General features: G+C 34.7%; 1 protein-coding gene across 2 annotated transcripts in view; it reads left to right on the top strand.

The window, feature by feature from the left end:
* Positions 1 to 25,175, top strand: part of ARHGAP20 (Rho GTPase activating protein 20) — a 123,068-nt gene that overhangs the window by 74,724 nt on the left and 23,169 nt on the right. For both annotated transcript variants that reach the window (XM_050757658.1, XM_050757659.1), the window contains exons 4-9: positions 5,498 to 5,647; positions 12,917 to 12,958; positions 13,878 to 13,962; positions 16,779 to 16,856; positions 19,130 to 19,196; positions 21,430 to 21,618. In XM_050757658.1, the coding sequence (XP_050613615.1) occupies positions 5,498 to 5,647; positions 12,917 to 12,958; positions 13,878 to 13,962; positions 16,779 to 16,856; positions 19,130 to 19,196; positions 21,430 to 21,618 (611 nt within the window). The remainder of the gene's footprint in view (positions 1 to 5,497; positions 5,648 to 12,916; positions 12,959 to 13,877; positions 13,963 to 16,778; positions 16,857 to 19,129; positions 19,197 to 21,429; positions 21,619 to 25,175) is intronic.

Raw genomic sequence — 25,175 nt, 5'->3', positions numbered from 1 at the left:
GGAGAGGGCACAGCAGGTGCAAAGGTAGTTGAGGAAAGCTTGGCCCTTGGAGGAGTTAAAAGAAGGCCTGTGTAACTGGAGCATAACAAGCCAAGGAGAGTAAGATGAATTAAGATTAGATAAGTAGATAAGGGTTAGGTTATAAGGACCTTTGTAGGCTATATTAATTATCTATTGCTATTTAACAAATTACCCAAAAACATTACAGTTTAAAACTATAAATGTCTCATGCATTTCTCTGAGTCAGGAGTCTGAGAGTGTTTCACTGGATGGTTCTGGCTTATGAGCCTTCATGAGGGCCCTCAAGCTTGTTGGCTTGGGTTAAAGTTATCTCAAAGCTCACCTGGAGCTGGAGAATCTACTTCGAAGCTCACTCAAGTGGATGCTGTTAGCCTTAGTTCCTCAGTAGCTTGTGGCCAGAGGCTTGAGTTCCTCTTCACATGGATGAGTAAAAGGCTCCAACTAAATACCCATTTATAAGAGATGGTATAGAATGCTTAGTGAATTGTTTATACATTTTTTTTAAATTAAAGGCAAGCATAATGATGAGAACTGTTTAGGAATGTGATTCGGATAGAAGGAATGCCTACAGATGTAGTTTTGGAGTGGATATGGTATTATAGGAATAAAGAGGAAGAAAAAGTTTCTCCAGCCACATCTTTGCACTAGGTCCATTTGAAGTTCTAAGTTGGGAAACTATTAATAGAGGAACAAGTCATTATTTTCAAAAAACAGTTATTCCCTTATTTAAAAATTATTAGATGAGTTCTCTATGCTAAGTATTATAATAGGAGAATCACAAAGATTTCATTTAATTTTCCTGACAATCCTCCAAGATAAGAGTTGTTTCAGATATTGAACACTGAGGCTCAGGAAGGTTTGTTATATACTAAGAAATGGCAGGGCTGGGGTTTGAATCTAGACCTTACTTCCAACGGCTGGCTCTTTCTATACTTTTTAGCACATGGTACTCATTAGGTATATAGCTCAGCCTGGAGGTAGATAAATAGACAACATAATTTTTTATAATAACCAGTTTTCTGAACCTTAAGATCTTAAAGACGATTTACTTATAGCATGCATTCAGTTCTTACGGAAGAATGTATTTTCCTTCACCTTTTTCGGATATTTCCCCCCTTAGCAGTTACAATGATAATTAGAATAGAGGACCTCTGTTTTTTTACCTGAGGTTATTTATTGTTCTGTATACTGTTAGCATATAAGTTGTTTTTATGGAACCTATGTTTTGCTAAAAATATTTTATAGAAAGACAGTTTCTTTTCCACTAGAATATTGCTGTTTTTAGATATATTGGCAAAATGTGTACTCATTGTCTGCTTCTGTAGCTGACTTTTTATTTTGATTGTCCCTTTTTCACATAAGGTTATACCACTTTTTCCCATACACTGTTTTTGAGATAACTGTATCCACTTCAGTGTTTTTGTGAAGTGAAAAAAAGTCTATCAATTGATTTAAATGCTGTTATTTAAGAGGTTCAAATTATGAAAGATTATTTTAAGTACTTTTTATACCCATTGGGAATATTTAAAAGTGTGAGTGATCTAAGTTATTTTTTGGCATAAATCCAAAACCCCTGAGATGGAACATACATATTTGAGATTATTATTATTATTATTATTAAATCCTGCCACTTTGCAAAAGTTTTGACCACCATTTTTTAGGAAATTGATTACATGATCATTCCACAGCAAAGATTTAGTTATATTCACAGATCCTTCTTAATATGAAAGAACTTAATTTTTATGAAATAACAACCAAAAGCAAATAGTCCCTGTAATTCCAAACCTATGTATTTTAGGTCACTTCTTACCCTTGGATGAAGGATTGAGTGTTACCCTGGATCAATTAATTTGTTGAAATAATCTGAAATTAGCAATTAAGTCTCTTACTGAGCCATAGGAGACAAGGAGGGGACCTTAGGTTCCATACTACATCAGCTCATCTTCAGGCTTCTTTTAGTTACTGCTTTCAGTCCTTAGGTTGGGCCTAGAGAAATAAACTTGAGTGGGATAAATAATCAACTGCTACATATTTGTTCAGCGAATTTTAGTAAGTACAACAATAAAGCGGGTGTTAAATGCTTCCTTCAATTGACTGAATTATTATATTTGATCTGTTTTGTACTGGATGCTGACAGTATTTGCTGAAAATTGTTTTGAGTTTATGGTAATTATTTTCCATACTAAATTAGTAAAGTATTAAAGCCAGATGGGTACTTGGGGACCATTTTTTATATTCATTTGGAAGATAAATAGGTTACTTTTCCAATAAAATCATGAGTTTTCATTTTTAAAAAAACAGGATCTGTTTTACAAACATTAAATTATTTAGAAAGAAGTTTACTATTCTCTCTGATAATAACCATGGAGCACCCATATGGAATTTACAGAAAGGATGAATGACTGTATTTACCTCACATGCTCATAAGTCATCACTATTATCATATTTTATGAGAATAAGCAAATAGTAATGAGTTCTCTTTAGGTGAAGAAGATGAAATAAATTTATTAATAGAATTACCATCAGATATTTGTGGAATATATAATGATCTCTACCCTAAAACGTATTCGGTAAGACATCCCTATCTTAGAATGGGGAGAAATCTCCCTGGAATCCTGTGTATTTCATCAGTTCACTGGAAATTTTTCCAGTATGAAGATAGGAGGATAGGAAAGCAAAGTGTATCTGTCAGCTTAATAAATTTGTAGTAAGGGACTACATTGTCGAAATAAAGAATTTGGCCAGGTGCAGTGGCTCACACCTGTAATCCTAGCACTTTGGGAGGCCAAGGCAGACAGATGACCTGAGGTCAGGAGTTTGAGACCAGCCTGACCAACATGGCAAAACCCCATCTCTACTAAAAATATGAAAAAAAAAAGTAGCTGGGCATGGTGGCGGGCACCTGTAATCCCAGCTACTCGGGAGGCTGAGGCATGAGAATCACTTGAACCTGAGGGGTGGTGGTTGCAGTGAGCCAAGATCACACCAATGCACTCCAGCCTGGGTGACAAGAGTGAAACTCTGTCTCAAAAAAAAAAAAAAAAATTTATTTTAGGGGGTTTTGTTCAGTCTGTTCATATTGGATTCACACTTTTTAATTCCTGTCTTTGTAATACTATTGGAGATAGTCATTGTCATGCTATTGGAGCCAGTCCACATTAAATTAGCATTTTTTAATTTCTATAGTCTAATACTATTGGAAATTGAAAGTGAAAAATCTGAAGAACCATTCTATGACCCCAAGAATGCCCATTTTAATATAAAACTTTAGTGGAATACTTCTTTTAAATATTTTCAAACTAGTCCATCTAGCTTTATGTTCATAAGTGTTCATGAGATTTCTTCCTCCACCTCCATAATAGCCATATCAGAAAGCCGTGTAGCTCTGCAGAGATTAAAAAAACAAAAAGCCAAAGATAGAAAAGCTGAAGAGAACTTCATGGAAAATATAATTTCACCCAGGTTTCAGGTGCTTTTTAGGAATAGCGATATCCAGGACTTTTTATAGATGTCTAGTGGTTAAGAGCATAAATAAGCTCAGGAGTCAGCACTGTCCAAGTTTAAATTCTAGCTCTACTACTTAAGCTGTGTGACTTTTAGCAGGTTAACCTCTCTACGACTCCATTTCCTTACCTATAAAATTCCTGAGGATCAAGCTAAATAATGTGTGTAAAGTATTTACAACAATAGTATATGGTAAGTTCTCAATAAATATTAGCCGTTGTTTTTATTATAGGAGAATGGAAGTCATTGTTCATACTTTTAGACAGTTGCTTGTTTTGGAAATCGGGGTAGATAATGTAGCACCTTATTGATCTAGGGAAAGGATCTTTGGGATGACTTTTTTCCCAGGTCAATGGATGTGGATGTTCCCACATGATATCTGCAGTATCTACTAAGATAGAGACTTGCATCAGAAAATACAAAATACATGAAAACAAATATGGAAAGATACCTGTTTTTTCAAAAGATGTGTAGTTTTAGTTTTATATTACCCAAACAGTTGGCATCAACAAATAAGATTTGGTCTGTAATTGGGTCTGTTTTATTTTTAAAATCTAAAGATTCATAACAATAGGGGGGGAAATATTGAAATATAGGAAGAAGCCTTAATGCCACAAGACACTTTCTATTACACTTAAATTCTATGGGAAGCATACATGAGGCTTTGAATCTAGATTTTCCTTCAGTTCCTGCAAAATCCTTTTTCATCTTATGAATTTCACTGAAAATTTTTAACTTTAAATAATCCATGAATCAGAGGAATTTTAGGGATACTTCCATATAAGTTACCTTTGATTTCATTTTAACTTTTAGTATTTACACAAATGGTTCTGAATGCCAAGAGGTACCCATGTTTTCCTGAGCATTCTCTTTATCCTTGTTGTTGCCTTCTATTTAAGTCTCAGGTCCCTGCTAGCATTAAACCTGACAATTTCCATATCAGGAGTCTACGGGGATTAGGTAGAAATTGTCTAAAAGCAATTTCACTTGAATTAAAATAGATCACCTTCAAGGTCCCCAGAGATGAATGTTAATTGTGTCAATCCTACTTTTTTTTTTTTCAAGTTTGGTTTAGGTTCTTTTTGGGGGGCTGCAGATTTTTACTTTTAGCCAGAATATAAGGGGAAATGGTTGAACAAAATCTAAGAAAGGAAATTTAAAATAACCTATGCTTCTAAAGCCTAGAAAATCTTGTAACCACTTCATTGAAAATGTATTATAAATTATTCTAATTAACTACAGGGATTTTTTTAGTGCATCTCTCTTAAAATGAAAATTTTATAAACATTTTAATAAATCCTGTGTATTTTCTGTTTTCAGCCAAATCGTTTTGGAAATTAGCAAGTTATAAATAATAAATGAATTAATATTTTGTAACAGCAGTACAAATTAGGTTTTTAATGCAGTGCTTGACATACAGAAAAATAAGGTGGCCAGTTTATGGCTATTTCTTGCCATAAATGCAGGCATGAGGACTAATTGTTTCACCAATGTTTCAAAGATCGTCTTGGGCCAAGGTAGCCAACCCTGTTTTAGTTTACTCTTCTAGGCACTGAAGATAAAAACACTGAATAAGACACTTGGCCCATGATTAGTGAAAAATGGTCCTTTTATCACAAGTACAGAAGCTCCCATAAATTATTTTTCTTCTAAAAAAAAAAGGATACATGTGCAGAATGTGCAGGTTTGTTACATAGGGATATGTGTGCCATGGTGGTTTGCGGCACCTATTGACCCGTCCTCTAAGTTCCCTCCCCTCAGCCCCCACCCCTCAACAGGCCATGGTATGTGTTATTCCCCTCTCTGTGTCTATGTGTTCTCAATGTTCAACTCCCACTTATGAGTGAGAACATGTGGTAGTTGATTTTCTGTACCTGTGTTAGTTTGCTGAGGATGATGGCTTCCAGAGAAGCTCCCATAAAATTTAAGAAACAAAATAACAAAAGGTTCTGTTTGGTTTTTATCTTTCTAGATATAACAATAACTTTAAGATAAAAAATAAAATTAAATTAACTGATATGTGGACAGCAAGCTGTGTGGATGAAGTGGGAGAAGGCAACACCAATGCCATGAAATCCTTTGTTTTGGGCTGGCCCACGGTGAACTTTGTGGCCACTTTCAGGTAAGAATCACAGCTTGTCCTCTATTTACCTGGGTTAGCTACTATGATCATTTCTAGGACTGAAATTTAAAAAAAAATAATAATCAAATGTTATTCATCTAATTTTTAAGAGGGAAGTATTTTGTTCTGATTGTGTATTAAGTCAGTAACTCATCTGTTGACACATACACCCAACCAAAATACTTGTATGCCATATATTTCTCCCAATGGGCTTTTGATTAAAATATGTGAAAATTAATGGTAAATATTGGGAACTCTTGGGATCATTTACCTTGGTTTGACTTGTTATTTTTGTGGAAAAAAAAAAAACAGGAACTTCCAGGAATATGGAAGGGGAATAGAGTAGTCCCATCTTTAGGAACCCCTCTTCAACATCCTCTTCCTTAATATGTAGGTATTTGTTTTACATATTGAGCTTTTAAGTCTTATCAGTCTTTTCAAACCACTGAAAAAGACCTTCATTGAAGCAAATTGTATAGTCCAATTAAGTTTCAGTAAGTGGTTTATACTCTCGAATTTTTAAATAGTGTTTTATTATACAAATAAAACTAATGTCATGAAATACTGGTTACTTAAATTGTGTAGCAGGTTTTCAGTTGGTGTCTATAGAGATGTGACAACGAAAAGCAAAGGTATCATTTTAAGGAGTCAGAGCTTCCCACGACTTATTCCTGTGCTAGGATGGGGTTGGAGAATGTATGAATGCAGAATATTTGTCCTCTTCTAATGAATATGCTTAATTGGCACCGTCCAGTTCAGAGTGAACAATCACAGTCACAACCTGTGATTTTGGATAACTGTGTCCCAACCTCTCCAGTATTTGTTTTACACTTAAAGTAAGTGTTCATCCCATGCACATGATGCTTTTTATTTTGCTTCTCTTCTTGCTACCACAAAACTCCTAGGACATCATCCTAAAGCCAGACAACTAAAATTTTCCACGATGTTAATCTATTAAAAGATAGGCATGTCATTAAATTCTATTATGTACTATTTGGCCTACCACAAGATTTTAAGAACTAATTTGGAAAAAAAAAAAGTGTTTGTTTCATTCTCAACATATCTTTTCCATGACAGATTTCTCTAGATATTATCATTTCCTATTGCTTAATCTCCTTGGAGTTACAGGTGAAAGGACGTAATTTTAAGTGAGGGTATGACTACATGACATTTTTAATCAAGGAATTTTCGTGAAACTTCTTTTATCTTAAGAAGAGGGGAAAATGTGGAAACAAGTTTTACCTATATTATATTATTCAAACTATGGTTCTTTAACCAAATGATCAAGGTTAATATCACCAGTGATGTCACGTAGGTAAAATGTACTCCTTGGTATATTGTGATGAGAAGAACAATTAACCTTGTGATCTTCCTCCCAAAAACCTTTAACTCCAGTCTAATCATGAGGAAATCATTGAACAAACACACATTGAGATACATTATGCAGGATACCTGACCAGCACTCCTTAAAATACTCAAGGTCAAAAAAACAAAATCAGAGAAAGACTGAGAAATGGTCATAGATCAGTTACTAAAGAGATATAATAATTATAATGTATTCTAGATTAGCTTCTAGAACAGAAAAAGGACATTAATGGGAAAAATGGTGAAATCTGAATAAAGTCAAGAGTTTGATAGTAATGTACTAATATTAGTTTCTTAGTTTTGACAAATGGGCCATGATAATGTAAAAGAATAATATTAGATTCCTCTAAACTTAAACAGCATCAGAACTATGTAGGGAATCTCTGTATTATCTTTGTAACTTTTATGGAAATCTAAAATTTCTGAATTTATTTTTTTAAAAAAGTGAAGTGTTGAGGAGTTCTGCCTCTGATATGTCAGAGTGAAGTCTTTTGGAGAGGAATTTAAACTTGGAAGTAGGCACAAGTACTGGGTGAGTTTCCTGTTTTTAAGGCCTTAGCCTGAGGGCAGGGTACAGTTACATCATGGTGTAGGACAACTAAAACTGGCAGAAACAGTCTTTCTGAGCTGAAGAACCAGAGGACAGAAGCCATGTCATCCACAGCTATTGTGGGATGAGGGGGAGAATCTCAAAAAGGAAAGTAGCAGAGAAGGCAAGCTCCAAATTCTATGTATAAACACTGCCCAAATCTCTGACTGGTCACCAAACCCCACATGCATGAGATAGACTGAAAGCATCTTGAGCTAAGACTGAAAGCGTTGAACTGAGCTGCAACCCATCACAGATGAAATAGAGTTTGTAGCATCATCTAATCAAGTTAGTTTCTGCTAAAACAAAAATATCAACACCGTTCCACAAATATAACAGAATACAGTCTCTGAAACATTTGGAATGTCCAGAATACAATCTAAAATATCTTGACATATGAAGAACAAGGAAAAAGATAATCAACAGAGACCAATCTTAAAATGATTCATATGTTGAATTACCAGAAAAGAATTTTAAAACAGCTTTCATACGTAAGCATGGCAGGTAAAAGGAAAATTCAATTTAAATTAATAAAAAGATAGTAAATATCAGCAGAGAAATAGAAAATACCAAAAAGGGCCAAATGTAAATTCTAGAACTGAAAACTACAATATTTTAAATAAAATATTTTCTGAGTGGCCTTCTTTGCAGAATGGAAATGAAAGAGGAATTGGTGAACTTGAAGGTTTATCAATACAAATTGTCTAATCTGAGGAACAGAAAAAAAACAAAGATTTTTTAAAGGAAAAATGTGTCACAGACTTGTGGGAATGTATCAAAAAGTATAATATACATCTCATTGGAATTACAGAAAGAGGAGAGGAAATGGGGCTGAAGAAATAGTGCTTAAAAACTACCCAAATTTGGTAAAAGGCATAAATATTCAGATTCAGCAAGCTCACTGAACTCTAGACAATGTGACTATTAAGAAAACTATACCTGGTCATGTTATAAACTACTATAAACTACCATAAATCAAAGATAAGAGAAAAATCTTGAAAGCAGTCAGATAAAAACAATGTATTACAAATAGGAAAATGACAATTTGAATTATTATGGCCCTTTCATTAGAAACTATGGAGGTTAGAAGACAGTGGAACTTTATTTATTTATTTATTTATTTATTTATTTATTTATTTTTGAGATGGAGTTTTGCTGTTGTTACCCAAGCCATAGTGCAATAGCATGATCTCGGCTCACTGCAACCTCTGCCTCCCAGATTCAAGTGATTCTCCTGCCTCACCCTCCTGAGTAGCTGGGATTACAGGTGCGCACCACCACGCCCAGCTAATTTTTTTGTATTTTTAGTAGAAATGGAGCTTCCCCATGTTGGCCAGACTGGTCTCAAACTCCTGACCTCAGGTGATCCGCCTGCCTTGGCCTCCCAAAGTGCTGGGATTACAGGAGTGAGCCACCATGCACAGCTGACAATGGAATATATTTTTTAAAGTGTTGAAACAAAAACCTTTTAACTTAGAATACAATATTCAGCAAAAATATTATTTATAAATGAAGGTAGAGTGAAGATTTAAAAAAAAAAAAACTATAATAATTTATTACTAGCAGAACTGTCTTACCAAAAAAAAAAATGTTAACACAAATTTTCACACTGAAGTGAAATACAAGAGGGAAGCTCAGATCTTTAGGAAGGAGTGGCAATCATTGGAAATGTTAGGGAAATCTAGGTCATGATTCATTTAAAATTCCATCGGGTAGCGGGTTAAAGAAGCAGTCTCTCCAGTTACTATAATAAGTGTTTTTTGTAAATGTAGCCAGCCACAGTGGCTGGTGCCTGTAATCCCAACTGCTTGAAAGGCTGAGGTGAGAGGACCACTTGAGGGGAGGAGTTTTGAGACCAGACTGGTCAATATAGCAAGATTCCATCCCTACAAAAAAAAGTCAAAATATTACACAGGCATGGTAGCATACACCTGCAGTCTCAGCTACTTGGGAGGCTGAGGTGGAGGATTGCTTGAGGCCATAGACCTGGGCAATATAGACCCCATCTCTAAAAAAATGTTTAAATTAGCTGAGCATGGTGGTACCCATCTGTAGTCTTAGCTACTTGGGAGGATGTGGCAGGAGCTTTGTTTGAGGCCAGGAATTCAAGGCTGCAGTGAGCTGTGACTGCACTACTACACTCCAACCTGGGCAATATCTCTAGCCTGAGCAAGACTTGGTCTCAAAAAAATAAAAATAAAAAGTAAAAACTAATAGCATTGAAATCTAAGACTGACAATTGCCAGAATCTTTGAAAAACTCTCCATTGAGTCAAATTGAGGAAAGAGCAGACAATCAATGTGAACTTTTCATGCTTTACTTGAAAACAGGGTAGTCACATCCCAAAAAAGCCCAAAAGGAATTTCATCTCTATCACTACATATACTCTGATTCACCAACTTAGGATCTATATCTACCAGAAAAATAGGTGCTGCACCTTGATTTTACAAATAATGGTACTATGGAATGGGAAAATTATTCAAAAAACACAGGAAGTACTTGAATCTGACAGTAGTCTGTCTATAAGAATCAGAAAATAATATGTTAACTTAAGTACCTACTGTGAATCTTAGACTACAAACTCAGGTATGCATGTTTATTTATAGATCAAATTAAAACTCATCTTAAACCCCCATTTTGCCAGGCTGGTAGGAAATCAGATTTTCTTCTTTATTGGAACTGCTGTTTTTGTAAGGTAGAACTATAATACAGGAGATTTCTAAGATGCCTCCAAAACAGACAAAGGGCTTCTGACTTTAGTCTATTGTAGTCACTGCTGACATTTTTTTCTATGCTCAGAGTTGTCCCTGTATATCCAGAGATGTTCTGCTTCTTTGCCATAAGGGGCGGGCAGAGGGTGGGTGGAAGATATCTTTGCTGATATAAAAACTTTGGTGCCTAGGACCCAGCCTCCCTAATGACTCCTTAAAGTCATTTCCTCTGGGTTCTTTCTGTTTCCTTCGGGCACCTTAACTGAGTGACATATGGTTCCCGGCTCACTGTCAGTGATGACAGGCCTCTATCTCCTCTAATCTGCCATGCCCTTTTTATTTTCCAAGATACACTGCTTTCTCCTGTCTTGGATCTTACTATCTTTTTAAGGGGTTTAAGTATTTATAAAACCCAGAGATAGCCATTGACTTTGAAGTACTTCTATTTTTAGTCCCTTAAAAATGCCTGAGATTCAGAATTACTAAAGAAAGGGAGTCCTGGATTCAGGTATAGAGCAGGGGGGAAAGGGAAATATATAAGAAGATTACACAAATTCATCTCCATACGTTAACCTGACACATTTCATAATTTATATTTTGAAGTAATATATGCTATATATTCAAACAAGGGAACACAGCAATGAAAATGAATTGGCCGGGCGCAGTGGTTCATGCTTGTAATCCCAGCACCTTAGGAGACCAAGGCAGGCAGATCACCTGAGATTGGGAGTTCGAGACCAGCCTGGCCAACATGGAGAAACGCTGTCTCTACTAAAAACTACAAAATTAGCCAGGCGTGGTGGTACATGCCTGTAATCCCAGCTACTCGGGAGGCTGAGGCAGGAGAATCGCTTGAACCCAGGAGGCCGAGGTTGTGGTGAGCCAAGATTACACCATTGCACTCCATCCTGGGCAAAAAGAGTGAAACTCCGTCTCAAAAAAAAAAAAAAAAAAAGAAAAAGAAAAAAAAAATTATCTAAAACTACATATAGTAATATAATTAAATATTATAAACATAATGTTCAAAGAACCCAGACACAAAATAGTATATACTTTATGGTTACATTTATATAAAGTACCCAAACATGCAAAACTATTCTATGCTATTGGAAGTCAGGATAGTGGAAACTACTGCCTGGAAAAGAACATAAGGGACCTTCCAAGGTGATTTTCTATTTCATGATCTGGGTGCTGGTTTATGTGAGTGTGTTCAGGTTGTTAAAATTCTTCAAGCTGTACATGTAAGCTTTGTGCAGTTTTCTCTATATATCTTTTATTTCAGTTAAAAATTTTAAAAATACTAAGTGTCTTAAAGGGGCAATTTTCTTTAACTGCTTTGAAAAACGTTAGCAGGTCTGAAGCAAACCTCTTATCTATTTCTCAACAGATTTTTGCTAAATAAATCCAAGACTTGACATAAGTGAACCCAGAAAATCTATTTTAGAAAAGAGAGTACATCAAAAGATAGTAAGGAATTGTGAAAGATGGAAAATGTATGCTCAATGGTAAAAAAAAAAAAAAAAAAAAAAAAAGTTATACACTTTCTGATGGCCAATCCTGGCAGATTGCTTATGGAGAAAATTGCTAAACAACAAAGTTAGTGAATAAATGTATTTTTGGAAATAATAACTAGGATTTCCAACATCTCTAAAAAGATTAGAAAATTAGCCAGGCCTTGTGGCATGCATCTGTAACCCCAGATACTTAGAAAGCTGAGCCAGCATGATCTCTTGAGCCCCAGGAGTTCAAGGCTGCAGTGAGCCATGATCATGCCTCTATACTCCAGCCTGGGCAACAGAGCAAGACCCCTGTCTTTAAAAAAAATGAGAGAGAAATATGATTTTAAAAGTTTGTTAGTGACAAGACTACATAGGAATAAACTTTAAATTATTTTTAATCTTAAGAATTAATAGTGAAATCAGCATAAAAATTAATGCTAATTTAGTTGCAAATTGATCTTAATCAGACGGTTATAGTTATTAAGAATAAGTTTTCAACTAACAGATTTACTAAATGATAACCTTGCTGCATGTGATTTTTAAAAATGTTTCTTTTCCTAATAGCAAACTGGTTTCTGGGCAAAGAGATTTCCATTCACATGCCAAATTTCTCTTAATCTCTGTATTCTCAATATTAACCATACTTTCTATTTGTATGGCCGTTTGAGCTACAAAAATACTAACCCAGTTTCATAGATGTAGAAACTGAGGCTTAGAGGTTAAATGACTTGCCCATGATTGTCTAGCTTGCATATAATTTTGAAACCAAGTGTTAGATTCCAAATCAAGTACTCTTTCCACTATAGGAACTCTCTCTCAGTGATATGATACCACTTGTAAAAAAGCAGTAAAGTAGAAAAGAGGGTTTGTCTTAGATCCATCCAAAAGGATTTAATAAAACTACGTTTGACTGTAGTTTTTCCAAAGGGATATTTTCACTGCAGAGTTCTCCAGAACACAATTATGCCAAGGTTGCAGCTTATGTGTGCAACTGCATTAGTAACAACAGGCTGTTGACATTTTCATCTGGATTGACAATCCTAAATCTGTTAGCATAGGTATTTTATGTGGTTTAATTTTTCTCTCCCATTTTCTTTGATTGCAGTTCTCCAGAACAAAAGGACAAATGGCTCTCTCTCCTTCAGAGGTATTTTTTCAGTATTCATATTTTTAATCTTTAACCTTTAATAAATGAAGACATTTTCTGCAGAGATGTGCCCCAAATTATTCCCCTTCTCCTTAGTCGAAATTGTTCATTTGTCCTCTAAATAAGCTGCTGTTTATATTGTACACTAGCTACTTACTTGCTATAAATAATGTTCTCTCATTACATGTATTTCTTAACTTTCTAGGAAGGAGAACATTGAGGTCTAGTTACATCATTTTAGACAGAAGTTAGTCAATAATCTCCTCTCTTTTTCCATTGTCTCCAGCCTACCAATTGGAGCTAACAGTTTCCTCAAAGTATGTATTAAGTTTCCATAAATGCAGGGTTTTCTGCTAAGCACCTCAAAAATAATGGTAGTTATTATCCCTACCATTGAGCATGCAGACTAGAATGATTGATTTAGGCTCATCTATTAGACTTACAGTCCTTCCCTCCCTCCTGTCCTCTCTCCCTCTCCACACAATAGGATAACCAAGATTTACACCCTACTGGGGAGTTAAATGAGAAGTACAAGGCCATTGCTTTGGTTTGACCTTATAAAATATTTATTATATATGTTCCTATACTTATCAGTAAGGTGCTGGACCTGTCCAAAGAAGACAGGGAAACTTTGAGGGTAAAACATTACCCAGAGGTGCCCTAACCTGGTTGTGCTTCTCAAACCTCACTTGACCTGGATGTCCTATTTTTTTGTGCCCATGCCTAATGTCCTGAATTTTTTTATTCTCTTCCAACCCATAATGTAATCTGACTTTGCTGAGTCTTCTCATCTATCTTTTTAAAAAATAGCATATAAGTATATTGGAAATATTAGCAAAATAGGTTGATTTTTAAAATAAGCCATTAGCGAATTCCATCTGACTCAGTGTTGTTTTGGGTTGTTGTTGCATTTGATTAGATACATCAATCTAGAGAAAGAAAAGGACTATCCGAAGAGCATTCCCCTCAAAATCTTCGCCAAGGACATTGGGAATTGTGCCTATGTAAGTGTTTCTAAGCCAGAAAATTAAATTCCAAGTCCCTGCATAAGATAGAACACTATGGATAAGAAGAGAGACAGGCAGGCAGGAAGGCAGACTGTGTATGTGCTATGAAAGGTAGGCATTTAGAAATACCACGGGGAAAATCCTTTTTCCTGGTTATATGTATGTCTTCATATATATGAAAAATAAGCCCTAGAGAAAATGAAGCAAGAGAAATTCATATGAACTACAGTATTTAACATTTACGCTGGGAAAGAACATTGCTTGTGAGATGTCTCTTTCCTCCCTCCGCTATGAATATTTCTCTGAATCTTTTCAATAGCAGCTGCAGAGGCTTGTAGTAAAGCTGTTTCCACAGGAGTATTTCCTACTATTATTAAGCAATTTTTTCCCAACTTGTCACTTCTTAAGCAGAAAGTGGTTTTGAAAAGTTCTTCATTCTTTAAGTTTTTAGGGATTGAATCCCTTAGGTTCACAGGAGGATGATCTAGGAGAGGTGACATTTTTAAAGGATCAGCACTTTACTACTTCACAGTGTCTATCATATCAATCACATAAATGCTAAGTCTTTAACCCCAGCTATTATGTATAATTTGATGACAGAAATCATAGTACAAGAGATAAATGTTATCAATTATGAAAAATATGAAAACTTGTGAATATTTTATGATACTGTCAATTGTCATACTTCACAGCAGCTCTAGATCACACAGAATAGCTTTATTTGTGTGTGGAAAAATATGTAGTGCAAAATAGTTATGTTTTGGCCAAAAGCAAAAGTTATGCAAATGTTCTGACCACCTCCTGAATGCCAGATGTCACTGCTTGAGGGAAATACTCAAATTTTTATAGTACGAGACTACAGAGATCTGTAGCAAAGTAAAACAAAACAAAACAAAAACCCTGTTTTTTTCTGTCTGCTTTGATTCAGTTGTGGCAGTTGGTTACATTCAGGATTTCCTGTAAAATCCCTTAATTTTTTTTAACACTTTCTTTTCAGTATATGGAAAGTGTGTACTTGAGAAAGGACTGATGTCCCACTGTCATTTTGAAAGAGAAGATAAGAGATATGGTCAGGTTGGGTGCTCTGTTTTTATCACTAGTACCCTGGTTAAGTCAAGGATGATGTAACATACTCTGTCCTTTGCTCTCTAAAGTAGCTTTCATAACAAGACACTCGTTCAGGGAGCCCTGCCTCCAGAGCGATTCCCCCAAATAGGAGTGCATGTGTGGGAAGCATTCTTTATCTTTGCCCTCTAGTTATACACACCTTGTCAGTAAATTATGCCAATATGGAACAAAATTGCCACATTTTCAGTTTTGTCTGTTATTTGTTTACTAGCCAAAGAGTTCTTTCTACTGAAATTCACTTGTTTTGTATACTGGAAAAGCATGTAGGAAAAAAATATACTTTCTATAATTATGTTTTGAACATATATGCCTAGTATTAAGAAAAACTATTATCTTAGAAACCAGGTTATTGGGAGGATAGATTCTTCACGTTACAAGACTTCATGGGAGAGTTTCTTTAAATTAAATGGAAAAAATTTTAGACTTTTTAAAAATCAGAAGCCTTTTTAAAAATTATCTCTCAAGTTAAAACCCAGTATGTCATATAACTATAACGCTCTGGTAGAAGACAGACACTGGGTTGAGTGCTCCAGAGACTCCCTGTTTCACTCAGACAATTTTGCACAATCCTTGGGGCTACCAGGAACAGTTTGAAATTGTGCATTTAAAATGCTTTTTTAAATTAAAATTCAATTAAACAATTTTTAGAGGCAATTCATCATATCAAATAATTCACTCAGAGAAATTCTATTAATGGAAAGATAAATAATGAATTATCAGATTTCAGTTACCTATATTTTTGTATCATTTTTGTATTTATGCTACTTTTTTATGCCATTTAAGCCTTCTTTATCAGGGACACAGCCCTAATTGCTGATTTAATCTTATAATTCTCATGTGTAAAACCTATGTATATATCAAGTTTTTTTACAACATAGCATTTATATTTAAGTAATGCATTTTGGAATTCAGCGATCTCTATAGATATCTCAGAATCTTCTTAACTCTTTTACTGTTTGCTGCAAATTGTCTATTTTTAAGTAAAAGTATTCAGTATAGTTTAGCACAGAGCTTTTATAGATATTCTGTTGATTGGCAGAGTTGATAATAGAATTGAGCTTTCTAAAATTTTCAATTCTTTCTTCTAGACTTATTTTTTTATGTCCTCCAGAGATTTCAACAATTAAAATCTTAGTGGCCACAGTGTGTGACACATGGAAAGTTCCCAGTAGTGACTTTTAAAAATTCAAAACCTTAAACATCTTTTGCAACCAGTTATTATCCTAATTCTACCTAACCTGACTTTATACCATGCAAAGAAATAAAACCCTGTATTGTGAAAACACTACTAAGGAAGAAATAGAGATTCAGCTCTTGCCTTTTTTTAATTACCCATTGCCTTATGGAAATAAGACAGAGGACAAACCTCACTGATTTATTTTTTTAATTGGGAGCTGGGTCCATGTACTCTCTCTGAAATATATGTAGTCTTTCTTACTTGCTTAAGTTTTTATATTCTGTAAGCCATGCATCCTTTAAGAGAAATGTTTTATTAGAGGGCATAATTTATAAGGAAATGAAAGCAAATTATAATCAAAGTTTTATGTTCTCCCTAAATCTTATGCTTTACTCTGTCCACACTTGAAATCAAGATTTGCCTTTCAATAATCATTTGACAGTGACTATTTGTTAACCTGTTTTAAAATTCATTATTTTATAGCTATATTTCTTATTTTTTTCTACAGTCTAAAACTATAACAGTAATGAATTCAGATACAGCGAATGAAGTTATCAACATGTCATTACCAATGCTAGGGATAACTGTAAGTTATTCTGCTAGATATTCTTAATTAAAAATAAACTTTGATTATTTAAATTTATGTAAGTATTTTCCTTCCATCATAAGGCAGTTGATTATTAGAGATACCAAAGTCATACTTTACTCCCCAAAATATAGAAAATAAGAACATTAAAGCTTTAATATGATTAATATATGGGTGGTGCTGTTCTCCTATTTTAAAATCTGTGTGATCTGAAAATTATAAGATTGGACTATAATTTTAAAGTGACAACATGTATTTTATTATGTATGCTGTATATATATATATAAATTTTTTTGGTATAAAGTTCTTAATAAAGCGTCATACTCCTTCTCTCCTTGCTACTGGTCACAATTTGACTTTTCCCTTATATAATTATCCTGTTATTATCCCAAGACTCGGTCAGTCTTAGGATGATGAGTTCTGAAGAGTTTGTTCTGTGGTAGAATTTTTACATAAAACCATATTGGCTGGCTACAGGACCTAAGCATGATATGGTTAATACCTCTGATAAATTGGTTAGTAAAAAGACAAGTTTTGAATTAGATCATGGATTTGGAGAGCTTTAGTGTGCACACCACATTCTTCCCTGTTTTACTTTTAGCTTTGTATCTTTCTCTTTTCTGCGATAGAGGTGAATTTTTGAGAATTTTAGGAGTGGAGCAGATTAGAACATTTGAGGATGAGGTAGAGGAAGGAGAACTGGAAGACTGTCCTCATCACCTTGCTACCAGTTGTATAAACACCACACAATGAGTACTTTCATTAAAGGGAATGACTTTCAAAAGGATGATAACTAAAGGAAGCACTTAAAAACACTATTCCCTCAGTGAGATTCTCTGTAAATATGAAAGTACATTGTATATAAGCAAATCTAAATACAGTTAATAATACTGTGGAATACTATGGCATGTCTTAAATATGTGTCATGTTACATCATTCAAGGAGCACTGTTTGCAGAGCAATTCATGACACATATTTAAGACATGCCATAGTTTGATTACTTGTGTTTAGATTTGCTTATACACAGTACTATAGTAAGCCCTTTAGAACTCAGGACAACTAGAATTTGGGATAATCTGATAATTAGTTAAATTTAGTGATATAAATTTGATTACATTTAAAATATATGCACTGGGTAAAGTAGGCACCTCCATTAATTTCTAAGCTATATGAATATATTTTGGAAGAAACTAGATAGTTTTAGAGGTATGTAGCGGAATTAATGACAGGATTCATTCTCTTATCTATGCTTTTCCTTTGGATAAAATTATTAATCTCCTCAGACCAAAAAAAAAAAAAACTGTTAATTAAGAATTGAGACTATTTGGTTATACCAGTTTTAAGGGATTATTACAGTGTGTTTGGACACTATATAAAAAGAAAGGATTTTTATTAGATTGGTCTTCCTATTTACAATAAATTTTTTGACTAGGAGGGATGGGGCAGGGAGGAAGTAACAGATAAACTGAGTATGGGGGGAATGGAATGGTTTTTATGGTATTATAAGGGCAGGGCCATGATTTTTTATCAGAAGTTAAAGGTAAGGATATGAAATATTGCCAACAGACTTATCTGTTCTAGCTTCATTTAAAACATTTCTGCTTTATCCCTCCTAGAGAATTCAGAAAAATCTGTATAATTTAGTATCATTTCTTTCAAGTGGGATTTATAATGTTGCCGGATTATAATTCTGCTAGTGAACAATTTTATTGTTTTCCATGACTGGGCCTATTCTCTAGAATAGAATTCTTGTCCTTTCTTTCCCCAGGACTGAACTTGCCTAAACTAAAGCCAGTAGAGGTTGTGCCAATTACTTATCTCCTCAAAGCCTCTTGGTCATTCTCCTGCTCAGAAGCAGCTGAGCTAATAATCAGCCTTTGAGATATTACTTTTTAATCATAGACACAGCAGTGTTTTGTGGTTTTCTGGATAATAAGGTTGTCTTTGCAGGGGCATGTTGGAGGTTAAGCCCAATATTCTCTGAGAAGTGGAGGAACATAGCAGAAGTCAGGACTCTAAAGGAGAGATTAGCCTTTTAGAGCCAGGAAGATTGTTTTTCCTTTGTAAAGGGGCCTAACTATGATTTTACACTCTGTAGGCTACCTATATAGTGAAGGCCTGATTCCACTGCAGTTCATGGATCTCTAACCATCACTGAGTAGGGGGCAGGAGGGAGGACACAAAACCAAAAAAAAAAAAAAAAAACATGTGTCCTCATTCAAGTATCAGATGTGAAAGATTTATTGTGACATTTAACTCTTTTTATCTCTAAGGGCTCTGAGAGAGATTACCAATTATGGGTCAATTCTGGAAAAGAAGAGGCTCCATACCCACTCATTGGTAAGTTTTTGCAGAAGTCTAAGATACCATCGATTGTGTTTTAATTATAAGTCTAAGTGTCTCCGAGAATTGGTCATATGGTCCTAAGCTTAAATACTATTAAATAGGAAATTTCATGGTGTTCATTTAATAAATATCTATCAAGAATTTACTCTGTACTAGACAAATAATATCTCCTCATTCAAGCTAATGGTATAGTTGGGAAGAGAAATACAAACTTTTCTCTCTGCTTTTTCATTTGACAAGAGTCATCCTGCCAAAGCTTTTTAAATTTTTTTCTAAGAAAGAAATATGTATTGGTATTTTTCTCCATACATTTGTTTTTCATATTCAGTTTTTACATTTCCTGTTCCCTTACCTACTATGTGCCTCTATGGAAGACCATCTAAAATACAACCATGCATCTTAATTCATCAGTGAGTATGTAACACCTGCTATATACCCAGAACCTTCCTAAGCTTCATGAAGAAAATCAGATTAACCCATTTAGACTCCTAAAAGTCTTTATTATCTGCTACTTCAATAACTTAATTGTTTTGCTATTTCTCTAGTCAGATTTTCCAGCATTTGTCATAAGGAATTGTTGATAAATATGTTCCATTTTACCTTATTTAAGCCGTTAACTAAAAAAATATTTCTTGATCAGTAATTTCATTCAGTGTGGGTAACAGAAATAGAACAATTAAAGGACAGTATCTTTACCAAATCTTGAGATGATGATGATGACGATGATAATCATGATGATGAGAATTTCTGTTAACAATTTTAAAATGCTTACTACCTGCCAGACATCATGCAGAGCATATTGTATGCATTATTTCATGTAATTATTTCATTTATCTATGAGGTCACAACTGTGTAATTCAGTGTTTCAAGTGATCTTAGTAATCTAAAACCAAATTTTTCTACAAATGTATATGCTCAGATTTAGAATACAGAAAGTGATCATGCACAGAGCTGAAGACAAAATCGACTGTATTTCAAATTTTTAATGTCATTTTTGTAATAGTCAATGAGCAATAGTTAAAGTTATTAAAAATCAAACACTTAAAATAATTATTTTAATAAAATATATTAATGAAAACTATGTAGATGGTAACTTTTAGGCTTATGACAGCCCCAAGCTTCCCGACTAGCTCTTACTGAAAAACAATGGGACATAGGACATTATTGTCCCATGATTTAGCAGCAATGCTTAATCATTATTTTAATGTGCTCTGTAGACCTCAATTATAGATTAACTGCCAGCTATTTTGATAAATTGATTTCATTTTATTGTCATAGAAGCCTTTTTCTGCCTTAATCTCTGGAAGCTGCTGTAGTACTTGATATAAATGAAACATTGACATTTGATGCCTAGACCAGGTGAAAAGGAAGAGTAAGAGTTTGCTGAGTTACATTTAGTGATAAGTCAGGAATAGAAGGGAACTTGCTCTCTGTACTTAAAAAATCTACATCACAGTGGTATTTGAGGATCACACTAAAAGGACATAATTACTTAGAATACTAAAGAGTTAAAATCATGTTGTAGTCAGATGTCCAGGGTTTAGTTTTTATAGTTTGTACATTCCTTTTTGCATCTGTTTCTGTGTTTCTGATCCCCTGCAGTCTTCCTTCTGATTATTGCCTCTGAACATCAATCTCAGAGGGCAGCAGTGAGAGAGAAGCATAAATCAAACCAGTCCCAATGCTCTTGAGTAACTAACTATATAACTAATAAAAACTAATGAAATGTTTTTAGGCAAACATCTTGTGTTAAATAATATTAATAATAGTGATACTTGACATATATAGATCCTTATACTTCTGTGGTAGGTAGAAAAAATATTTTAAATCAGATTTGAGACTGAGCAAGGACATGTATTTGCTGAAAAATTATAGATCTAGTTAATGTCAGAGGAGACAATAGAATACCTTTAATTATCCTTAGATGCACACATTGGAAAAGTCAGCATTATGGAACTCACAAACTGATCTGTGCATTCATTCCAAACAAGATAATCTTTAAAGATTTTTTTCTTCTTTTTCTCCCTCCTCCCCTTAAAACTACTTTGGTAGGACCACCTGCATGCTGGTCTCCAACTGTAAGAGTGTAAATGATCATTCTGTCAAACAAAGGGATTCTTTATGCCAAAAGTACCAGGAGTAAATTGCAGTACACTCCTATTTTGTAGTACACATGCTAACAGTACCAGTCAGCCTGAAGTCTACATTTAGATTTTTCTCTGTGTAGGGCATGAATATCCATATGGAATTAAAATGAGCCATCTTCGAGACACTGCACTCCTGACACCAGGATCAAAGGACTCTACCACCCCTTTCAACCTCCAAGAGCCCTTCCTTATGGAACAGCTCCCCCGAGAGATGCAGTGCCAGTTCATCCTGAAGCCCAGCCGCCTGGCTGCAGCCCAGCAACTGAGCGGTGAGTTGCTTCTAGCCAAAGTTTTCATTCCTGAACATAAATTTACTACTCAAACCTCCCGCCAGATGAGGTATTTTTTCTTGGAATTTGCTAAGTATTTTGAAAAGGAAAGATGGACTTTTAGAAAAAGATGGTTTTATAAATCAGCAATAGGCATGATTGACTAAGAATCAGCAGCTAGCAGCTAGTAGCAATACAGTCTGTTCCTTCTTTCTTCACCATTCTTTCCCCTTTAACCTTATTCCTACTGCAGAGTCAAAGGCACTAAGCAGTACTGCAGGTGCTTCAATGCCTTCTTTGTACTGTAATACACTCCCAACTGTGTGTTCTCCCTAAATGGCTGCATTATAAAAAGGAGGCTGTCAGTGATGGGTGTCAGAAGATTGTGATGCCCTACCTGGATTCTGGTGCTGATAAGTATGTGAAGACTAAGATGATTTCTACAGAAGTCTCTCCTTAGCCTACTACTCTAATATGAATTCCCTGTGAACATAGCAGCCTCTTACCCACCCCACAGTAAAGACTCTGGAATGATAAAAGTAATGTTCAATATAAGAGAACCGTAATTTACCCTAACCCAAGTTTGAGCTTTAAGCTCTGTCTGAAAGGAAGATTGTATAAGCAACAGAAGAAAACTGATACCAAAAAGTATGAGTGAGATAGTAGAAAATTGATTGTGAATTTCTATAGCTACCTTTGTCAGTGTGAACTGGGAGACCCAAGGATTTGTGTTTGCAAAGGACCAAACTTGGACCCCAGGCGTAGTAAGTTTAAAGGGATGACATAGACCTTGAGAGATCACTGAGGCCACCTTCCTGCCACTTGACAGATTATTGGCATCGTCTGAGTGCCAGGGGAAAGTCTGAAATCCTTCATCTGTGTGTGATTCAACTGATACAGTATTAATGAAAAATTAGCTCATACTGTTTCTATCTTCATTACAGAACAACCCTACTTTAAGAAACATTTGTATGTACCTATCTGAACTTATAGAAAACAAATTAAATCACTCATTGTAAGGAGTTTTTTTGTTTTTGTTTTTGTTTTTGCCTTAAGTGTTAATACACACCAAGATTGTTTTAAACAGAATCTCCTCTAATGCATTTAAAGTTGTTTAATTTCTAATTTATATTTCATACTAAAACATAGTTTCTGAAATAACTACATCAAGAAATTGTAACAGCATTGTGAAACTTATTTTCCTGTTCGCCCCTTTGATTCAAGATTTTGACATTTTATTGGACAAAAAGAGTTGTAACCACCATCTGTTTTCTTCAACCAGCCTTTGTTCATTCTATTTTTCATCTCTGGAAGCCCAGATTCCTTCTGCTTCTTTCAAACCTACTAAACTCTACCACTTTCTCCATCTGTTAGTCCCCCTGTCCGTCTTTACTTTCCTCCTTATGCAGCTTGAATTCCATGGTTATGGTGATCATCCCTGTCTAGCAGAAAACTTCTTTTTCTTTCACCCTCTTTTCTACATTCCTATACACCTCCTAAAATCTCATCTCTAGATGAACTCTTTGCATGGTTGGAAGAAATCATATAGCATCAGGGCTACTCTGTATCATTAGTGACCAACCTTAATGGACATTTCATACTGGGAGAGTAGTCTTAACTTTGTTTCTGTGCAGCATTCTCCAGCTACTTGAATCAACTGTCTTATATAAATTTCTACCCACGTGGACATCCAGCCTGTCACTTTCTGTTGATGACGTAGCCTCAAATTTATACTTTACCAAAGGCATTAGTAAATCAGTAGACCAATCATCAGGGACTCCCTCATCTTGCCAACATCAGATACACAAATTTACCTTGAATTTGTTAACAGTCATCTCTCTATAATAGTAAATTGAGATTTTGGACTCTAAAATTTTTTGCTCACCTTGGGTAATTTTGAAAGGGGAACACTGAGACATTGTGGTCTTTCCATCCACTAAAATGTGAGCTCCATGAAGGCAGGGATTTTGGTCTTTTTTGTTCACTTCTATATCCCCAGTACCTGGAAAAGTGCCTGGCATATACAAATAAGTATTCAATCAATATCTATTGAGTGAATGAATAATAGGTCTGTTGTCAGCTCATTAAAGATACATAGGGTATCTTTATAACTAGGCTGAGGAGGAGAATAATCTTCTACTCTTCTACCTTTGTACCTATGTTTTTCAAAACTGTTTTTCTGGGTCCTTGTCAACTTTATTTTATAATAATCAGGAATCCTAAGGGTTTTAACCAGTTTTTCTAATGGCTTGCTCAACTAACTTGCAGGCATCCTCTGCTTAGTTTCTTTCTATTGGAAGGGAGGCTAGATGATTCCAGCTGTAAATGATTCATAGTAAATGGGATGAGGGATGGAACAACTATAGACCAGTGATGCCAAGGGCCAGCTAAGAGCATCAGAATCACCTGTGTAAAAAATTACAGGTGAACCACTAATGTTGTTTCTTTTTAAGTACAAAAGAATTTGATGAGCAACTGCCTTTACCAGTGATTTAGATCAGGGGTCAGCAAACTTTTTCTGTAAGGGAACAGATAGTAAAATTTTGCAGGTCAGTATCACAAATCAGGGATATTATGTAAGTGTTATGTAACAGGAGAAAAAAACAAATTTCCACCAAATTTTATTGATAGAATTCAAAATATAACAACAATTGAGTACAATTTTATGTAATACAAATCCAATAAGTGAGAAGTGAATTCTTTGGAGGGATAACATTTCACTTAGTTGGAATTTAAAGTTAGTGATCTAGCCATCAAAATTGAGTACAAACATTCTGATCTATAATAAAATTTTTATATTTCATCTTTGAAAACATATTTTCTCACATAGGTACTGCCAAATACTGATATCATTCTACAAGCATCTAATTTCAGTTCAGCATATGTCTCTTTTACATGGCATTTGTAGAATTTTGTTAGATTCTTCTCCTGATATTTGCCTTTTAGCATATCATTTCATTGCAGATAATCACTTTCAATTGAAGGTTAGGTGGAAGCTCTTCAGTTGCATAGTGAAATGGATTTTGAGATATGGAAATCGCCTTTGCTCTTGTATTGAGAAACACTACTCAAACTGTAGTTTGAACTCAAAAAACATATCTGCTGTAAATTTTTATGTGAATCAAGATCTTGCTTCTTGTTTTAACTTTTGATGGCACAAGAAGTGTATAAAGCAGCTTAATATTACTTGTAATTAAACATTCATTGTTTTCCAAATGACTACAGTAAAAACTTTGTATGTAAGCACTATTTTGCCTCGTAATTTTAGGTTGGATTTATTATGAAACATCATCATATCTACAGCAAAAACTAACTTTCAAAGCCATTTAGTGTCCATTAATAGAGGTCGAAGGCTGTTCTCATTCATAACAAGTTCAATCTGGGCCCTGAGTTCAAAATATCACTATGAAACTTTAGCAGTGCTGAGCCATTGAAATGCTGTGTGATAGCATAATGCAGGATAACGTTTAGCATCTATTTTTAACAAAAATTCGCAGAACTGACAATAATTAAGTCCATGAGAGTAAATGAAGTTCACTGTTGACAGTACTGATCCA

Source organism: Macaca thibetana, chromosome 14 (genome assembly GCF_024542745.1).
Source record: "Macaca thibetana thibetana isolate TM-01 chromosome 14, ASM2454274v1, whole genome shotgun sequence".
Lineage (NCBI taxonomy): Eukaryota > Metazoa > Chordata > Mammalia > Primates > Cercopithecidae > Macaca > Macaca thibetana.
The sequence above is the reverse complement of the archived record's forward strand: the minus strand, read 5'-3'. Positions and strand labels throughout refer to the sequence as shown.